This window comes from Salvelinus namaycush, chromosome 14 (assembly GCF_016432855.1).
Source record: "Salvelinus namaycush isolate Seneca chromosome 14, SaNama_1.0, whole genome shotgun sequence".
Classification (NCBI taxonomy): domain Eukaryota; kingdom Metazoa; phylum Chordata; class Actinopteri; order Salmoniformes; family Salmonidae; genus Salvelinus; species Salvelinus namaycush.
In genome coordinates, this window is record NC_052320.1 from 19,190,566 (window position 1) to 19,211,806 (window position 21,241).

Consider the following 21,241-nt stretch of genomic DNA (forward strand, 5'->3'; position numbering starts at 1 on the left):
TTAATGGTTAGATAATGTTTAAATATATTTTCTGATTTAAAAAATATATATACTTTTACAAAATTGACACCATCCATGAGCACAACATTTTCAGAAGTTCTACCATTTCACATTCTAAACAAATTACATGAGGTAATTTTTTAAGCATACATTTGCAAAACAAAGACATCCAGTCACACCACAGCAGACATCTGCACATTACTGTACAAAATGTTTTTTCCAAGATCACTCACAGAACAATGAGCTTCACATTATGCAGTCCAATTTTCCATGATATTCACAGGTACGGTGAAACAACACCCCAACAGCAATAAGAGTGAAATACAAGAGGGAATAATATCTGGATAGGACTGATACATCATTCAACTCATGGTGGTTTTAGGCACTTACGGTTTTGTCAAGTGGCATAATACAACGCAAATGAAGAGAAACACACAATACTGTAAATAAATTCACTTTTTAGGACACACAAATAACTGGTTTCTACCTGCTCTCATTCCAGAGTTTTTCTGTTTGATAAATCCCATGATCCCAGAATGATCAGCGGGGAAAAAAAGCTTTAATTCAAAGATATTTCCTGAGAGCTAAAAAAAAATATGACAACTGGCTTGTGGATGATCCAGCACTTTGAAGAATATGGTAAGAATACTTATTGCAAATCCTATACCTGAGTGTTGATATACAATACCAACCAGGTACTGATATGAGGTTTGATTGAACATTAACCATGCAACTTAACAAAACCATTCACAGCAGAAAAGTAATTTGTGTAATAGAAGATTGATAACGCCAACATCAAAGAGGCAGTTGATTGCACAGTGGTGATTTAAAGTCTACACAATTAGACTGATTGCTAGCTACAGTACTGACATGATCAAAACTGTTGAGACTCCAACTCAAGAAAAGGGTAATAAAATACCTTATAAGCCAAGTTTTAAACGAATTATACAATAAAAACTGAAACGCTGATGGTTCTACAGTATAGTTTGTGAGGATGAGAGTTCTGGGCTGGCCAGAGTGTCATTTCAATCACATTTGAGGCCTTTTAAGTCCAATGACTGATGTGTCATTTTCAAAGTGAGTGAATAAATAGTAAGATCAACACAAGCTACAATGAGCAAAGATACCAATACCAGGCACCATTTACACATTAAAAAAAATAACATTTCTGTACCTTTGGGCGGGGAAATACTTCAGGGCGGCTAAATTATTTCAAACTGATATGGCAACCATCAACATCACATTATGCGGACCTTATCAGACACATCCTTTAAATAGAGTTTAAGTTAAGACTTCTTCCCACAGCTCGAAATGAACGTACAGAGGATTAGAAGGAACAATCACCACCTTTAACGTGATCTGTGACATCTAAAACAGAGCGCTGTCATGCGTTTTGAATGCACTGCAAGTCTTAATCTGGTTTATTGATTTAAAAAATAATAATAATAACTAAACCTTTGAACAACAAGTCAACCCTCGGGAGATGCCTTTTGGCTGCTTATAGATGCAGGCCAAATGTAAAAACTCATACTTCGGTGGCCTGTGTGGTCCTGCGGTTACAGCCGCTGACCCGGCACACATGTATGCCAGAGTGGGTATGGGCTCAAATCCGGCCCAATGTGTGAAATAGGACAAATATAACCCCTTCCGACTTTCCAACACTATCATCTCTTCAATAAAGCATTTTTTATTATAGAAATCAACAACAAAAAATGTAACTCACCATGGCCTAGCCTGCCCCCCATTAGTCGCCACACACCTCCATCAAGCAGCATGCATAACCTCCATAACAACCACCTGTGCTCTCAGCTGCAGTCGTTAGCCCTCTTCTCACAAGCAACCAAACCAGTACAATGGACACAAACAGATGCGTGTACTGACAACTAAAACCATCTACATCTGTCATCTGATCACATGTAACCCATCATTGCCACTCATCCGAGCACCAATGCCTTTAGGACTGAAAGAGATAAACTAGAGAATAGTAAAAGTCCTCTGTGTGTTCTTACAGACACCCCCATCAGGTTGCCATCCTACACTCAGTTTTTTAGCAATTTCTTAGCAAATATTTAAGGTGTACTGTTTGTACAAATAAACATGGTTTTGAACCCTTCTATGAAAAAAATATCAGAATGCCATATACCACCCAGAAAGAAGTTCAGTACAAGCTGACCCAACAAGAATCAAAACATGAAAAAAACAAAAAAAACAGTCCAACAGCTTTGCAGAAAATATTCTTTAAAATCCTTCATTCTATTACCAAGATATTATCATATCAAGTTATCAAGATATTGGATTGCATTCAATCAAATAAATAGAGTACCTAAACAGTTATATTTATTTTTATAAGGAGCATGTAGGCTGGGCTGGCCTGCTACACCTGAACAGATTCTAGGGCAGAAGGTGCATCTCTCAAGGTGCTGATCCAGGATCAGCATTTCCAATCAATATCATCAGGACTTAAATATCAAAACTGGCACAGGCCAGTTCTCCGGGCCACCTCCAAGCTCCAGCTTAGCCCTGCTGCACCAGCCTGCGGTAGTGCGGCATGACCTTGCTGTCAGGGAGGTAGAGCCCCATTTCCAAGGCAACCAGGACAGGGAATTCCAATGGAATCAACTCCCGGCTGTTTATACGAAAACGCTCCTCCAGCTTCTGCTCAACCATGGAGAGAGAAAGAGAAGGGGGGCTAAGAACGAGAAGACAACCTCCTACAATACTGCCCAATGCTCTGATCACCATAACAATTCAATTCATTCAAGTGATCCTGACGTGAGCAAAATTATCCATACATTTTAAACACACAAGGTACTGTATTTTCAATTCTTAAAAAATGTATGCAATGCTTAAATGGGTAGGTTGAATAATATAATTGCATGTTAGGAGTGCTACTTGATTGTAAGTTGCTCTGGATAAGAGCGTCTGCTAAATGACCAATATGTACAGTTTAAGTCGGAAGTTTACATACACCTTAGCCAAATACATTTAAACTCAGTTTCACAATTCCTGACATTTAATCATAGTCAAAATTCCCTGTCTTAGGTCAGTTAAGATCACCACTTTATTTTAAGAATGTGAATTATCAGAATAGTAGAGAGAATGATTTATTTCAGCTTTGATTTCTTTCATCACATTACCAGTGGGTCAGAAGTTTACATACACTCAATTTGTTATTTGGTAGCATTGCCTTTAAATTGTTTAACTTGGGTCAAACGTTTTGGGTAGCCTTCCAAAAGCTTCCCACAATAAGTTGGGTGAATTTTGGCCCATTCCTCCTGATAGAGCTGGTGTAGCTGAGTCAGGTTTGTAGGCCTCCTTGCGCGCACACGCTTTTTCAGTTCTGCCCACAAATTCTCTATAGGATTGAGGTCAGGGCTTGGTGATGGCCACTCCAATACCTTGACTTTGTTGTCCTTAAGCCATTTTGCCACAACTTTGGAAGTATGCTTGGGGTCATTGTCCTTTTGGAAGACCCATTTGCGACCAAGCTTTAACTTTCTGACTGATGTCTTGAGATGTTGCTTCAATATATCCACACAATTTTCCTTCCTCATGAAGCCATCTATTTTGTGAAGCGTACCAGTCCCACCTGCAGCAAAGCACCCCCACAACATGATGCTGCCACCCCCGTGCTTCACGGTTGGGATGGTGTTCTTCGGCATGCAATCCTCCCCCTTTTTCCTCCAAACATAACGAGGGTCAATATAGCCAAACAATTCTATTTTTGTTTCATCAGACCAGAGGGCATTTCTCCAAAAAGTACAATCTTTGTCCCCATGTTCAGTTGCAAACCGTAGTCAGGCTTTTTTAATGGCGGTTTTGGAGCAATGGCTTCTTCCTTGCTGAGCGGCCTTTCAGGTTATGTCGATATAGGACTCGTTTCACTGTGGCTATAGATACTTTTGTACCCGTTTCCTCCAGCATCTTCACAAGGTCCTTTGCTGTTATTCTGGGATTGATTTGCACTTTTCGCACCAAAGTACGTTCATCTCTAGGAGACAGAACGCGTCTCCTTCCTGAGTGGTATGACGACTGCGTGGTCTCATGGTGTTAATACAGATGAACGTGGTACCTTCAGGTGTTTGGAAATTGCACCCAAGGATCAACCAGACTTGTGGAGGTCTACAATTTTTTCTCTGAGGTCTTGGCTGATTTCTTTTAATTTTCCCATGATGTCAAGCAAAGAGGCACTGAGTTTGAAGGTAGGCCTTGAAATACATCCACAGGTACACCTCCAATTATCTCAAATGATGTCAATTAACCTATCAGAAGCTTCTAAAGCCATGACATAATTTTCTGTAATTTTCCAAGCTGTTTAAAGGCACAGTCAACTTAGTGTATGTAAACTTCTGACCCACTGGAATTGTGATACAGTGAATTATAAGTGAAATAATCTGTCTAAACAATTGTTGGAAAAATTACTTGTGTCATGCACAAAGTAGATGTCCTAACTGACGTGCCAAAACTATAGTTTGTTAACAAGACATTTGTGGAGTAGTTGAAAAACTAGTTAATGACTCCAACCTAAGTGTATGTAAACTTCCGACTTCAACTGTACATGTAAAAAAACGACTTCACTTACGTCAATCAGCTGTCGGACCTCCTGCTTCTTCAGGTCACTGCTGATCTTGGCTGCCAGTAGGACGCAGGCTGCAGACACCAACTTCCTATTCTGCTTGTTCAGGCGGCCCTGCAGCACCAGTTTCTCAAAGTACACAAATGCCATAGCCACTGTGACCGGCTGCAAACTGCACTCCTCTCCCACCGCGCGTATCTCCCACTTCAGGCTGTCAAACAGGAGGGAGGTTACACATGGGTGTGTATGGTAGGCAGATATGCAGGATTTGCATATGTAAATGCATGATTTGGAGACAAAGATACAAATGTGACTTTGAGATTGAAACAGACAGTAGACAAAAATGCACAACGTGTTCATGCACCGTGCACCTTCTTATCTTGCTGAGGGTCAGTTTAATATAGGGGAACTTCTCCTTGAACGTCTCATTCATGTCTTTCTTCAGGTCCGACGGCTTCACATACTCAATAACAGTCGTCTGGAAGACAGGGAACAAGATAAATATGAGAACTTTGCTTTCATCCTATTCATAGAGATTGCATTATGATGCTGTTTACGATGTGCAGTAAAGTTTACTTGTCATAAAATCCCTTACGATATGGATTGTTTTAAGTTCATAATGGTGCTACTGAACAAAATCAGAGCATTCTAGACTGCAGTGTGTCGTGTGATGTATTGTCTAGTCACAAAGTAATGTGGTGAGGTGTATGTAACATGTATAATGTTATATGAATGCTTACCACATATGATGAGAATATAAGAACTCTCTTGTGTCTCCCGCAAGGCCACTGAGGGTCACTGAGTAGGTAGGGATCATAGTCTGCCAGGTCTTCTATATCTGTAAAAATGATATTAAATGAGAAGACAGTAATACTTGCAAAAACAATTTGCTAAAGAGAGAGTACATGTAACCTGTATTCTAGTGAAGTGGAGCGTACTCAGGTCCTGTCCTATGGTGCTGTTGAGTCGAGACGGGGTGGTGTAGTTCTTCTGGCCATTGCATTGGTTACATGACAGGGGGGTCTGTGTTGTGCTGGGCTCTAGTGCTCCACTGCTCTTCGGTCTGACCAGGGCATTAGTGGGGAAAAGGAACTGGGCGTACGATACCGTCTGATGAGGAAAGAGAGACGTTTACGAACAAAGCACAGACAGTGTGCAGTTACTCTCCAGTGGAACCTTACCTTTCCATATGCACCCAGCTCCACCCCCAGGCCCTCCAGGCCAGGGAACAGGTCAGATGCCACCCCAGAGGACAGCTGTAGTTTGTGCGCCTCCAACTTTGGGTCACTGGGTGTGCAGAAAGAGAATCTACTCATGTCACCATCATGCATCATAAAATGTATGAATGCATGACTAAGTCACTTGGATAAAAGTGTCTGCTAAATGGCATACATTATATAATTATTATGCAGCTCCACATTAAAACCTGTGATCATCATAACACAAAACCTTTCCTGATGGCGATTCAGGACACACGAGAGGATGGCTGGGTCATATAGTGAGACAGAGGGATAGAGGTGGGCTCTAGTTGGTTAGGGCTATGTGTCTGTACCTGAGGTGAATACGCTCTCCATAGGGCAGCACTGAGAAAGCAGCACATAGAGACCGCTTGGCACAAATCATCATGATCCTGCAGGACACAGATAGCAAGTACAGGCACACAGAACATCCGCAGTGTCAGTCTACACAAACAACAGCTACAGTCACATACTACTAAACGGGTCGGGTCGCCCAAAAAGGTACATACTGTATGGCAGCCCTAACCATATCACTTAAATACATTTTTAAAGGGTTAATGACCTTAGATTTGAGTATCTGGCCTACGGTTAAGAAAATCCTGAATAACCAAAAATGTCTCATTGGTGTTACTACTCCTACTGGTGGCACGTTATCCTAATGTAAAAAGAAAAAGCATATTAGTTGATTTAGAATGGAAAGCCTTTAATTACATTTTTTAATGTAGTGCCCAAATGCCACCGCAATTCAAGAACGACCCAAACTACAGTTAACTACAGCATTAGTAATGCACTTATTAGTACAATGTGTACAGTGCTTTCGGAAAGTATTCAGACCCCTTGACTTTTCAAAACAATGTTACGTTACAGCCTTATTATTAAATGGATTAAATAAAACAATTTCCTCAGCAATCTACACACAATACCCCATAATGACAAAGCGAAAACAGGTTTAGAAATATTTGCAAATTTATTAAAACCAAAAAACAGAAATACCTTACATAAGTATTCAGACCCTACATAAGTATTCAGACCCTACTATGAGACTCGAAAATGAGCTCAGGTGCCTCCTGTTTCCATTGATCATCGATGAGATGTTTTTCATGGTCTGAGAGTCCTTCAGGTGCCTTTTGGCAAACTCCAAGCGAACTGTCATATGTCTTTTACTGAGGAGTGGCTTTTGTCTGGTAACTCTACCATAAAGACCTGATTGGTGGAGTGCTGCAGAGATGTTTGTCCTTCTGGAAGATTCTCCCTTCTCCACAGAGGAACTCTGGAGGTCTGTCAGAGTGACCATGCGGTTCTTGGTCACCTCACTGACCAAGGCCCTTCTCCCCCGATTGCTTAGTTTGGCCGGGCGGCCAGCTCTAGGAAGAGTCTTGGTGGTTCTAAACTTCTTCCATTTAAGAATGATGGAGGCCACGGTTCTTGGGGCCATTCAATGCTGTAGAATTGTTTTGTTACCCTTCCCCAGATCTGTCCCCTGACAAAATCCTGTCTCGGAGTTCTACGAACAATTCCTTTGACCTCATAGCATGTTTTTTGCTCTGACATGCACTGTCAACTGTGGGACCTTATATTGACAGCTGTGTGCCTTTCCAAATCATGTCCATCAATTGAATTTACCACAGGTGGACTCCAATCAAGTTGTAAAAACATCTCAAGGATGATCAATGGAAACAATGCACCTGATCTCAATATCAAGTCTCATGGTAAAAAATTATGTATAGCAACCCCAGGTGTAAAATAGTAAATAACGGCTACTTCTCAGAGAGTTTTGAATTGTCAAGAGGAGTTAAACAAGGGTGTCCGCTGTCACCATATCTATTCGTTATGGCCATTGAAACGCTAGCTATTAAAATCAGATCCAATAACATTAGAGGATTAGAAATCCAAGGCTTAAAAACAAAGGTGTCCATGTATGCCGATGACTCAAGTTTTATGTTAAGTCCGCAAGCTAGATCCCTGCAATGTCTCATTAAAGATAACTTTTCTGTACTCTCTGGACTAAAACCTAATTATGATAAGTGTACAATATTACATATCGGACTCTTCAAAAATACAACTTTTACATTACCTTGCAGCTTACCTATAAAATGGGCTGATGGTGAAGTAGACATACTCGGTATTCATATCACAAAATATATAAATAAGCTCTCCAAAATGAATTTCAATAGAAAACTTGTAAAAATAGACAAGATCCTGCAACCATGGAGAGGTAAATACCGGTCTATTTATGGAAAAATTGCCCTGATTAACTCCTTAGTCATATCTCAGTTTACTCACTTAATTATGGCGCTGCCTACTCCTGATGATTCGTTTTTCAAATCATATGAGCAAAAAATATTTTGCTTTATCTGGGACGCTAAACCAGACAAAATAAAATTAGCATACCTATATAATGAATAGGGTGGGTTGAGATTATTAAATATAAAAGCACTAAACTCTCTAAAAGCTTCACTCATTCAAAAGTTTTATTTGAACCCTAAATGGTTCTCAAGTAGATTAATAAGAGAAGCTCATCCATTGTTTAAAAACTGCCTTTTTGCCTTTGTGCAGATTGCCATGTCTCATTTTCGATTAATTGAAAATGATACTTTTTTTTAAAGTATCTGTCTTTTTCAAACAAGCATTGCAGAACTGGCTACAATTTCAATTTCATCCCCCTGGAAAGATAGAACAAATATTACAACAAATATTATGGCTGAACTCAAATGTGCTGGTTGATAAAATACCTGTATTTATGGGAAAGATGTTTGAAAAGGGTATTTTGTTCTTAAATGATATTGTAATGGTAGAGTTATGTCCTTCATGGAGTTATCAGAATTGTACAGGAAGGTCTGCTCAATCCAAGAGTACAACCAATTGATTACAGCATTGCCCCAAAAATGGAGGAGGCGGGTGGCAGCGGGAGGCGGTAGGGAACTGGTCTGTCTGCCCAATATAAACGATCAAAACTGGCGGAGGAATAAAAATAGCATAAATAGGAATGTATACCAGTTTCATTTGAGGACCAGGATGTTGACAACTGTGCCATACAGATTGCAAAATAGTTGGGAATAGATTTTTGATGTACCGATTCCATGGTACAGTCCGTTTGCAATATTACAACAACCAAGAAGTTACTGCAAACAACGAACACATTTGTTTCCCCCTCGGACATCATTGCACACGCAATAGAACAGCAGCATATGCAATTCACTTTTTAACTTTTTTTTTTACCAAATCCGCGCCGCTCCCAGCTCTGCTTTGTTAACAAAACAGAAAGCATAACTACGGCTGTTGGGTGGTCAGTGGCGCAGTTTCCCCTACTGCGGATACCATCTTTACTGGAGCGCTAACAGGACTGCCATTTAATTTTTAAGTGTCATGTAAATGCACCATAATGCTCTTTCTAGACATTATATTCCGCATGTAATGTTAATTGTGCGCCAACATGGCTGCAGTGCCACGTAAATGCATCATGATACAGAAACCTCAATGTCCCATCTCTCTATATACATGGCTCTGGTTATTGCAAAACATCTTACAACATGCCAGCAACGTGTGATACTGTATTTGCATTTTGCACTAAGTTCAGGAAAACATGCAAAAACGACTATGGACGTGATATTGTCTATGGTTAAGTAATTTTCAGGTAGGGAAAAATGAGAGGGCTTCTAAAACGGTTTGCCTTGTTGAAACAGATAAGTTTAGAAAAATGTGTGTCTTATCTTTGTGTATCCAGGGAAACTTTTCTTTCTAAGACAACCTGACTAGGCTGTAGCCCTATAGGCCTCACCCAGGTTCCTCATTCATAAAAAACACATTGAGTAAGAGACTAAGTTAAACAGAGTGAGAATAGGTTGAGTGCAGCTTGAGCGTGATAGTTCAGTCCCATCTTACATAAGGGGTATTTTACTGTTAATGCCAGGGAGGGTTATAATTTCACTGGACACCTTTTTGGTGTTTTGATTTGATTAAATGCACTGTTGCAATCCACACAGTCGTTCTGTTATCTTCTTCCCTCTTCTCTATAAAGGCTATGCTTATGAATGCAATTAATTTCCTGTATGTCATGGATCACTAAAATGCCATTTAGAATTACTTTTTTGATACCACTTGTTGAGCCTATAGAAGAATGCTTTATACATTTTGTTTTGGTTGTTCACTTCATTAGAATACACAGTTTACTCCACACATCTCCTGCACCCCCTCATCTACTACTTAAACTCACCTGCTGCCTCTTGTGTCGTACTGCCTCATATTCTTGATAAAGTGGACCTTCTTGCCCACCCTTGCAGGTTTTGGAGAGCCCGAATGATTCCGTGATCTAAGACAAAATGGAGAACACATAATTGTCAATTAAACGTCAACATTAGTAATGTCTAATGTCTGGACCAACAGGTCGCAACAGTACCATATAATTTGTCAGTGAGTTTTAGAATATGGAGGTAAACAAATATGGAGGAAGAATGAACCATTTTCTTGAAATAATAAACTAAGGAAGACCTTAAAGATTAATTTACATGACATGTCTGAATAATAATGCCAAAATCACAATGTTGTGTGAGAGGGAGTTGAAGTTATATGTTTGTTTTTCTAAACATGTTCAAAAGAGAATGACGGAGAGGTAAGATGCAGAGCAAGACAGATGTGGTGGCAGGAGGAGAAGGTGAGATAACACAGAAGGTCTGACAACAATTAATGTAATGTTTACACAAAGCACAGCATTACAAAGAATGTTAAAATAAACAAACCAATATCAACTAAATATGTAAGAACTATCAGATAATTGTATGAAACTGTAGTTTAATTTAGTGATGAGTTGTGCAGCACTTGTAGCTGAGGAATGCTTAGCTGTTTTTAGAAACATCTGCTAAATATCCGTATGTGACCAATACAATTTGATTGTTAGTAGTGTAACGACCCTGGGTTTATAAGCGCGGAAATCGACTCTGCCGCTCGAGCATGCTTTTGCGGCACAGTCGATAGCGCGCCGGACCTCGGGCTAGGAGGTCGAGGGTTCGAGACCTGCTCCCTGCCTGTTTCATTACACTGGTGTCGGAAGTGATCGGACCTCGCATCCACGACAGTGCGTGTGCTTGGCCGGTGAGCGCGTTCCTGTAAGACGTAAAGTCGCAAGCTAGCGCGAGGACGCGCTCTTTGAAAGGAGGGAGTAGTGTAACGACCCTGGGTTTATAAGCGCGGAAATCGACTCTGCCGCTCGAGCATGCTTTTGCGGCACAGTCGATAGCGCGCCGGACCTCGGGCTAGAAGGTTGAGGGTTCGAGACCTGCTCCCTGCCTGTTTCATTACAGTATCTTACACACTAGCATTGCTAGGAATTAGCTTGTAAAAAACGAATAGTCCTCAGAAGCGAGAAGTTAAATAAAATTCCATTTCAACCTACTCCCGAGTCTGCCCTGCCGATTGCCCATAGGGTTGGTCCTTATGCAGGGGGAAATTGAGAAGAAAAAAAATCTAATAGAACAAAAATTAAACAGATTTCTCAAACATGGGTATCTTTTCAGACCTACTTCCTCTCTGATAACCTCATGTCAAAATAAAAGTCCAGCACGTGCGCCATACCTGCACAAAAAAAGCAAGAACTTGTAGGGGACTTTTATTTTGACACGAGTAAGGAGAGGAACTTCATAGGTCTACAACAGACCCAGGTGTGGAAAGTTTCATTTTAAGTTCCATTGTGTTTTTTCCTCAAATTTCCCTCTGCATAAGGACCAACTATACAGACAATGGACAGAATATTTTAACTTCTGGCGGACTATTCCGTTTTTTTGCAAGCCAATTTCCAGCAACCCCAGTGTGTAAATACTAGCGTTGCTATAAGCAGCTAAGCGATCGTCCAACTGTTCTCTTATATCAAGGCAGGGTTGAGTGTTTATAACTGGGCGCCGATTTGCTAGTAACAACATTGAGTTACCAGCAGTCAAGACTTGAAAAAAGTTCAACCCTGAAAACGCTTACCTGTAGGCCTACAGTACGTATGTTTGTCCTGTACAACTGTGGTCCTTCCGCGCTGTGCTAAAATTCCTATTTATTTTATAAAAACCTAAACAATACCTACTTTTTCTCACATTTGTGTTGCTCACGTAGCGTCCTTGATGTAAGCCAAGATACAATTGGCACATGCGCATTCGCGCTGAGTTGAGCAACACAAATTAGGAAAATGTCGGTGGTTGTATTTGATAAGGGTTTATTAAAACGTGTGAATTTCGGATCCCGCGGAAGAAACGCGGTAGTACATAAAACGGGTACAGGTAAGCGTTTTCAGAATTGACATTTGTACATATCGACCGATGGTAAAGGGTGTTGCTAGTAAATCGCGCGACCAATTTCCCCCTGCATGAGGACCAACCCTATGGACAATCTGCAGGGCAGACTCGGAGTATATTGAAATTGAATTGTATTTAACCTCTCGCCTTTGACGGGCTATCATCTTTTTTTATACAAGCTAATTCCTAGCAATGCTAGTGTGTAAGATACTAGCTTTGCTAAAAGGAGCTAAGCGTTCCTCAGCTACAAGTGTTGCACAACTTATTGAATCAAAACTCTACTCCGCCTTTATACTAGAACAGAGTTGAGCGTTCCTCTGCAGCGACAAATGTAGCTGCAGAGGTTTTTTTTTAAAGGACTGACAGGGAAATAAGATTTTTTTCAATGTGGCAGCTGACAATTAAGACGTTCTAATGATTGTTTTGAGAAATAGATTTAAATAACTACAATTTCGACGTAAGGTCTAGTCTGTGGCCATTTGAGTTACCGTAGATTTCTATATTGAAATGAGATATGCGGAAGTAAATAGACCACATTTATAAATCAGGCCTATTCTGTCAAACTTTGAAACAGCCAATGTTGGTTACAATGAATACAAAAGCAGAGTGAGTAACACCTAGTCGTGACTGATGGTTATTATGACAGATTAATCCCTTATTGTTTACCACCCTATAATACAAACGTAGTAGCTAGATAATATTTCCCACCTTTGTGTATCTCCCGGAACGGAATTCTGAGTCTGGAGCACAAATGATGATTTGGCACTTGGATTGAATGTCTGAGGTCCAGAGGTGGGGCACAGAGGGGTATCTGGTGGAACCATGGGGTCAACACCCTCAAAAAACACCTCACTGCACCGCACAGCAGTACTTGAGCCCGTGTCTGTAGACATGCCCAAATTAGGAGGGACTGGGCTCAGTCCACTGATCCCCGCCACAGTAGGAGCAGCGCCACCGGCCAAGGACGGTGCCACAAGGGAGACGGTTCCGTAGATACTCGATGAGAAAAGAGGGTGTCCAGTCGCCTGTGCCCCGGTGGCTTCTCGATTTCGGAGCTCGGCGGCCTCCCTTTGACCGTGGTTTCCATTGCTGAGATGATACAAAGGCCTTCCGTCTAAAGATATGTTGTTGAGGAACAAAAGAGCCGCCTGTCTCCGTCGTGAATCCTTACCTTTTCGCAGGTGTTCTTTGTGTGATTTTGCAGTATTACTGCCTGTTGTACATTGACGACCGAAAACAGCAGTCGCCATTCTAGTATAATAGAACCATTGTGCTCGACGAGGAATGAATTTAGCCGGCGAGAGGACCTCTCCACGCCCACCATAAGCTGATTGGTTCAAACGTATCATTATTGAAATAAGTACGGTTTGGTTTTAGGGGATTGGCTGTGAGTTGATGGCGATGCATTGTAACAACTGATAGACACATTGTTCTGTTCGTTTTGCGTGGCCTGGTGCCCCTGTTTAGCGGAGTTGTTAATCATTCCATTGGTCCTTAAGTGAAATAGCCACCCACCCGGGGCACCGGGCCATGCAAAACGAACTCCACCAATGTAACAACAGATAATAATAATAATAATAATACATTGTAACGAATAGATGCATAATAGTCAAGGTATTGTAATACATTCGACCCTATGCATTTAATCAGCAAGACTTTGGGCATCTTTTAATAGATTTTTCTATTAACTATGGTCCTACTAATTTCAGCCTAATCACCAATTTATAGTATAGGGATCTGTTTCTTAATAGCCTGCTTTACCCAGAAGGTTGGTGATTTATATTGAATAACATTGTGCTGCAGATAAGCAAAAATGTGTACATTTGGCCCTATACTCCAGAATTTTGGATATGAGATCAAATGTTTCATATATATCTGTTTTACTGTTTAGATATCACTTCATGTATCTAGACCCCCATTTTGAATAAGTTTTATTTGGAACAATGAAATTATAGTATATTAAAGTAGTCATTGAGTATTTGGTCCCATATTCCTAGCACGCAATGACTACGTCAAGCTTGTGACTCTACAAACTCTTGTTGGAAGCATTTGCAGTTTGTTTTGGTTGTGTTTCGGATAATGTCTTGCCCAGTAGGAACTGAATGGTAAATAATGTATTGTGTCATTTTGGAGTCACTTTTATTTGAAATAAGAATAGAAGATGTTTCTGAACACTTCTACATTAATGTGGATGCTCCCATGATTATGGATAATCATGAATGAATCCTGAATAATGATGAGTTAGAAATGCTAACCTCCCCTGTTATTGGTAATGGTGAGGTTAGCATTTTTTGAGGGGGACTAGAGACATAAAGTGCTTTCATTTCTAAACAGTAAAACCGGTGTGTATGAAAATACCCTCACATAAAAGGTGTCATTCCGTACTGTCACTTCATATGAAACATTTTATTTCAAATACAAAATGCTGGAGTTTAGAACCAAATGTACACATTTTTGCTTCACTGTCCAAATTAATACAGATGGGAGTGTATATGATATGGGAATGGCTGTTAAGTGAACCACTTTCAGTTGAAAATTATGATGATAAAAATGTAATAATTTTGTGTAGACAGCCTCACCTGACCCAATGACCTCTGCCTGAGCTCAGGTGCCAGCAGCCAGCGGGGTAGTGTTTCATAATCCACTGATCTACTTCTATATGAGACAGGATTTAGCTTTTTACCACTGGACAGTCTAATCAGAATAATCTGTCACTTTAGCAGAATGATTAGATCGATCTGTCTGTCTCTCCCTATCTGTTTGATTGTCTGCTTCACATTTAAACTATTCTATTGTATTTGGATAACTGCATTTACCTGACTTGAAATCTGGATTTATGTTTTGGATAATTAGCCATATTTTGGATAACTGTGGTTGCATTTGGTTTCTGAAAACCACCCATTGAAAGAATGAATTGGTCATGGAGAAGGTAAACACATTGCTCTTTATTTTCCCAACAACAACATAATGAAAGTCTTTTTTCTTTTTTTCTGCAGTCACCAGCAACAGTCTGGCTTGACCAGTTTAAGGCTTTCATTCTGGTATGTGTATTTGAGTTACAGCCCACCCAAACCAGTATGGTTTGATGGATGAATCCAGACCACTGTATAAGGTAAGTTGTGGTGTTTATAAACAGACTCAACAGTTAGCACCAACGTGGAGCCGTGGCTTCATAGTTCTGTGGCTGTGTTGATGGTTCTGTGTGGAGATATTGTATTCATCTTAGTGCTAGCGGGATAATTGAGTTACCTGGACAGCATTTAAGAACATCTTTCTACAACACAATATCATATGAACCCCAATGTACAACATACAAATGTGCATGAACACACCTCATATACAAATGCTCCCAGTTTCAACCTTGTTTCCACTTCTCAGCCACATAAGGTTTCTGTCTTGTTCTTCTGGATTTAAAGTTGATACAATGCACTCCATTTTTAGTGTTAGACAGATAGAACATTTCTTTATGGAGCAATGACCACCTAGATACACACAAAGCACACACTGTATCATCATCATGAAGATTGAAAGATATCTAAACTATTTTCTACAGGGCAACCAGAGTCCAGACAAGTTAGACATAATACAGCAATCCATGGTACTGCAATCGTGCACATTCAGTATCCAGCCTCATGTTTATTGTACTTCACGAATGTTGTCATAATACCACACTAACTGTATGACAACAAAGTGTATTGAACATTCATCCCAATACATCTTCTCAATTTCTCTCTCTTTAGAAATTGTCCTATGGATTTTAGACCACTTATTAAGGCTTTGAGATTACTTAAACATGCATAAATAGCTATGACAAATCACACACAGCAGTAAGATCTTCCACTGTCATCTTCAGGTCAAAATGTCCTGTTCCAGTAGCTCAATTAGACGGGTATGTATTAACCATGTGACTTATCTACTGTTATGGTGTATAATCATAATAAATTAACAGAGATATTGTCATAGGTATTCATAAATGTTTAGGTATTGTCTCTGATGGTATTTGCCTTGGCTTGAGAGGACATTATTTTGGAGCACGTTCATTGAGGATGGTTTCCCTCTGATTGACAGCTATCCAGCTCCTCTTTCTGTCCTTCTGCACTTTCACTGATCCCTAACCTCTGACCCCTGGCCCATAACTCTCCCTGTACCATCCCCCTAACCAGAGAAATGATACTGACACGGCACCAAAATACAAACCTCAAGTAGTCACCTACTTAGGCCACATCAGACATTGTCTTTCTATCCCAGACATTTGATGTGAAAACCTTTGCACGCACTCCCCCTCTCCCAGCCAGTGTATTCTTGATGCTTTACAGCACAGAGCGGGACTAGAGCAGAACTGATCCTCAGAGAGAGTTAGTCAGCTGTGTGCCACTGTGGGGCTTTGCCGGCTGGATGATAGCCAGTTGAGTAACTGTACTCTAAGCGGTTCACACTGTGGTCTCATACTCCATCACCTCTGTGGCTGAGCCCAGACAGCGGTACTGGATCCTTGGTGTGACCGGAGCAGCACCCTCGAGCACCAGGATGGTTTTGCGCAGCCGGCGGTCGATGAAGTGGGCATCCCAGGCAGGGTACTTCTTCCTGGGCAAGTCTATTCGGATGACTGGCCCTTCTGTCCTAGGGGCGAGGGGTGGGAGATTTGGCTTGGCTCCTCTTTTAAGTGTTCGTACCAGAAACACGTCTGCATTAGCCCCTCCCATCTGCTCACGTTCTCCCCCTTTAGTCCTCTGCAGAGTCCTGGGGGGGCTCGCTACTACATCTGGAGGGAGAGAGGAAGCTGGGGAAAGGCAGGACTCCATTGCTACCTCCTCTGGTACCCCCCATCCCCACCCTGAGATAGGACCGTCAGGGTGCAGCAGGCAGTAGTAGACTAACATAAAGAAGATGCCCAGAGCGTAGCTACTGGCCACCATACACACTATGATCAGGGCATTGAAGTCAGAGGTATGTTGTCCACGGTACACATACCAGAATGTGGTGAGTGCCACATTCTCAATGAATACAACCACACTGTAGATGAGCATACGGCAGCGTGTGCGCCCCTCCCTCACGCTGAACCAACAGAAAACATACACTATGCCGACCATCATGTTATAGATGACCTCCTCCCATTTGGACATGCAGAAGTCTGTTTCGCCTTGAATGATCCAGAATGTCATGATGCACCAATGGGCCACGATGAAGATACCGAAGTAGAGCTGGAATACGGAGGCGAACAGGGCGAAGGCAATCGTACGGGCTCCGATGGTAAACAGGTGCCACAGGATTTGCACACTGACGGCCTTGTAGGACATGGGCAGCTTATCGTCCCGGGAGTCCCTTAGAACCTTCTGGTAGGAGGCGATCATCCAGGACAGGGACACCAGCGAGGCAGAGGCTGAGAGGCCTGGAGAAAGAGGGAGAGAGACAGGGAGAGGGAGGGAGAAAGAATAATTAAGATTGAGCAGGGTAAAATGTGCTGACTATCATGAGAACGCTGCTGAGTCTGTGTGAATCAGAAGGCTCTATTGTAGGTTAATGAATTCTTTAGAGCAGGGATGGGCAACTTTGATGGGGGTGGGGGCCACAAAAAATATGAACTCATCCTTAGTGGCTCTGTGTGAAGGGATTTTTTGTTGTTGTTATATTAAGAATGGTGACTAACTGCGTGGATTGAAAATCTGGCAGTTGTGACTACGTGAGGTCATTATATGGGGGAGTTTGAGAGGGTGATATCATTAGTGAGTGAAAAGGTAAAGGAATAACAGGAGCAATTGGTGTTAAGTGCCTTGCTCAATGACACATCACATTTTTCACCTAGTCGGCTCAGGGATTCAAACCAGCGACCTTTCGGGTAATGGCCCAATGCTCTTAACCGCTACGATGCCTGCCATCAATGTGAAAGTCACAGTGGATTGTATGGGGCAGTTTGAGATGGTGATGTCACTAGTAATTATTAAGGTTCAGGTCAGTATTTGTGTCCAGACCGTGACTCACCCTGCAACGGGAGGACCTGGCTGGCCTGGACCATGATGCTTAGCTGCAGGACCAGCTGGGGGGCGCTCTTCAGGAACGACTCCAGCAGACGCAGCATGCTGATGTCAGCACTCTCAAACATCATGCGCCAGTAGAAGTGACGTCTCTCGTGGTCCCCACGCCAGCGACTCTGCACCCCCAAGTACAGGGCATGGACATACCTGTGGAACATCAAAGGGGAGGTGGGGGGATGGGGACAGAGAGGGAAAGGCATGAGTATGATATTAGAATTATGTCATCATTTGTGCGAGAGAAGAATCTCCAGCTATCGAGAGACGCTCCATATCAATCTGTTTCATCCACATGCCAGCACCATCCCAAGACAGATGGCTCATTGCAGCCTCAGTTCAGCCTTATTCTAGCAACTGAACATCAAACTCTCCAGACAGCCTGGGAGCTGTCACTCCATCCAGACAGAATAACTGGTAATGGTATGTCATCTCTTGGTAGAGTGCCACTGAGCTGGTCTGGTCACTTCATCCTTTCCTCTCCAGGCTACAGAAGTGATTGCTTTGACAATATAAAATTATACTTTCTCATTTGACCTCTCTAAATGTAGTGAAATGCAGGGACTGTTTTTGTCACTTTATTACCGCCGACTGATTTTGTGAAAGAGAAGTGTTTCTCTGTGATGGCTAGAGGGATGATGGGATCATGGGACAGAAGAGAGCTCTACACTACAGTATCTCAATGAGCCCAGTGAACAAGGAGTTAGTATAACACTTTTTGTTCTGGTTTCCTCTGCCTGGGGATGTCATATACACACAGTAGACACATAATTGCATGCTATAGTTGCCCACTGATGATTATGCTCATTCAAAGTAATCCAAAAGCATCCTGTTCTGGGACTCCTAACCAACTGTGCTCTTTTTTTAAAAACTTATTTTGTACATAATGTTGCTGCTACCGTCTCTTATGACCAAAAATAGCTTATTTATTTTATTTTATATATATTTAACTTTTACCCCTTTTTCTCCCCAATTTCAGGGTATCCAATTGGTAGTTAGTCTTGTCTCATCGCTGCAACTCCCGTACGGACTCGGGAGAGACGAAGGTCGAGAGCCGCGCGTCCTTCCAGCCAAGCTGCACTGCTTCTTGACACAACGCCCGCTTAACCGGGAAGCGAGGTGCACCAATGTATCGGAGGAAACACTGTACACCTGGCGACCGTGTCAGCGTGCATTGTGCCCGGCCAGCCACAGGAGTCGCTAATGGGAAAAAAGCATCCCTGCCGGCCAAACCCTCCCCTAACCCAGAAGACCCTGTGCCAATTGTGCGCCGCCCCATGGGTCTCCCGGTCGTGGCCGGCTGTGACAGAGCCTGGACTCGAACCAGGAGCTCTAGTGGCACAGCTAGCACTGCGACGCAGTGCCTTAGACCACTGCACCACTCGGGAGGCCACCCGAAAAGAGCTTCTGGACATCAAAACAGCGATTACTCACCTCGAACTGGATGAAGATTTTTTCTTTAATGAGTCCGACGCGAAGGTTATACTTCTTTCCCGAGACCAGGCCCAAATCCCTGTCATTTGCATGAAGAAAAGACTGAGATACCGGGGGCGGAGGTCGGGGTGCCTTGTGAGAATTAATTGGCAAGTGGGTAAACCGCCACTACCATCTGTCCTATTGGCCAACGTTTTCACTGGAAAATAAACTGGATGATCTATGATCAAGACTATCCTACCAACGGGACATTAAAAACTGTAATATCTTATGTTTTACGAGTTGTGGCTGAACGACGACACGGATAAAATAGAACTGGCTGGGTTTTCCGTGCATCGGCAGGACAGAGCAGCTACGTCTGGTAAGACGAGGGGCGGGGGTGTGTCTATTTGTCAATAACTACTGGTGCGCGGTGTATAATATTAAAGAAGTCTCGAGGTGTTGCTCGCCTGAGGTAGCGTACCTCATGATAAACTGTAGACCACACTATCTACCGAGAGAGTTCTCATCTATATTATTCGTAGTCGTCTATTTACCACCACAAACCGATACTGGCACTCGGACCACACTCAACGAACTGTATAAGGCCATAAGCAAACAAGAAAATGCTCATCCAGAAGCAGCACTCCTAGTGGTCGGGGACTTTAATGCAGGCATACTTAAATCCATTTACCTAATTTCTACCAGCATGTCACGTGCAACCAGAGGGGAAAGAAACTCTATACCACCTTTACCCCACACACAGAGACACATACAAGGCTCTCCCTCGCCCTCCATTTGGCAAATCTGACCATAATTCTATCCTCCTGATTCCTGCTTACAAGCTAAAACTAAAGCAGGAAGTACCAGTGTCTTGCTCAATACGGAAGTGGTCAGATGATGCGGATACTAGGCAACAGGACTGTTTTGCTAGCACAGACTGGAATATGTACGTACCACCTCACTACCGTACGTACATATCCCAACCAGAAGCCATGGATTACAAGCATCATCCGCACCGAACTAAAGGCTAGAGCAGCCGCTTTCAAGGAGCGGGACACTAATCCGGACGCTTATAAGAAATCCTGCTATGCCCTCAGATGAACCATCAAACAGGCAAAGCATCAATACAAGACTAAGATTGAATCCTACTACACCGGCTCTGACACTCGTCGGATGTGGCAGGGCTTGCAAACTATTACGGACTACAAAGGGAAACCCAGCCGGGAGCTGCCCAGTGACGCGAGCCTACCAGACGAGCTAAATGCCTTTTTATGCTCGCTTCGAGGCAAGCAACACTGAAGCATGCATGAGAGCACCAGCTGTTTGGAGCGACTGTGTGATCACGCTCTCCATTGCCATTGTGAGCAAGACCTTTAAACATCACAAGGCCGCAGGGCCAGATGGATTTCCAGGACGTGTACTCGGAGCATGCTCGGACCAACTGGCAAGTGTCTTCACTGACATTTTCAACTTCTCCCTAATAATTCCACCACATTTACAGTTGAAGTCGGAAGTTTACATTCACTTAGGTTGGAGTCATTAAAACTCATTTTTCAACCACTCCACAAATTTCTTATTAAAAAACTATAGTTTTGGCAAGTCGGTTAGGACATCTACTTTGTGCATGACACAAGTAATTTCCCCAACAATTTCCAACAATATTTCACTTATAATTCACTTTATCACAATTCCAGTGGGTCAGAAGTGTACATA

General features: G+C 42.2%; 2 protein-coding genes and 1 long non-coding RNA gene across 4 annotated transcripts in view; 1 reads left to right on the top strand and 2 right to left on the bottom strand.

The window, feature by feature from the left end:
• Positions 1 to 13,342, bottom strand: LOC120059238 (CDK5 and ABL1 enzyme substrate 2-like). 2 transcript variants are annotated; one of them, XM_039008130.1, is made up of 9 exons: positions 12,795 to 13,342; positions 10,028 to 10,123; positions 6,129 to 6,206; positions 5,758 to 5,863; positions 5,515 to 5,686; positions 5,317 to 5,414; positions 4,948 to 5,054; positions 4,583 to 4,787; positions 1 to 2,655 (listed from the first exon to the last, which is right to left on the bottom strand). In XM_039008130.1, the coding sequence occupies exons 1-9, from the start codon at positions 13,334 to 13,336 to the stop codon at positions 2,515 to 2,517; spliced, it is 1,545 nt and encodes a 514-aa protein (XP_038864058.1). In that variant the 5' UTR covers positions 13,337 to 13,342; the 3' UTR covers positions 1 to 2,514. The 2 variants fall into 2 exon arrangements, with proteins under 2 accessions (XP_038864058.1, XP_038864059.1); XM_039008131.1 differs by lacking the exon at positions 12,795 to 13,342 and adding an exon at positions 11,779 to 11,933.
• On the top strand, positions 11,956 to 19,135 carry LOC120059239. Its single transcript, XR_005478134.1, has 3 exons — positions 11,956 to 12,071; positions 15,083 to 15,198; positions 19,092 to 19,135. It is a non-coding gene; the product is annotated as an uncharacterized LOC120059239 (long non-coding RNA).
• The window catches only part of LOC120059237 (XK-related protein 7-like), a 16,327-nt gene continuing 10,107 nt past the window's right edge, over positions 15,022 to 21,241 (bottom strand). Inside the window, exons 2-3 of the mRNA XM_039008128.1 lie at positions 18,066 to 18,265; positions 15,022 to 17,475 (exon numbers count right to left, since the gene is read on the bottom strand). Coding sequence (XP_038864056.1) covers positions 16,517 to 17,475; positions 18,066 to 18,265 — 1,159 coding nt within the window. The 3' untranslated portion in view covers positions 15,022 to 16,516. The remainder of the gene's footprint in view (positions 17,476 to 18,065; positions 18,266 to 21,241) is intronic.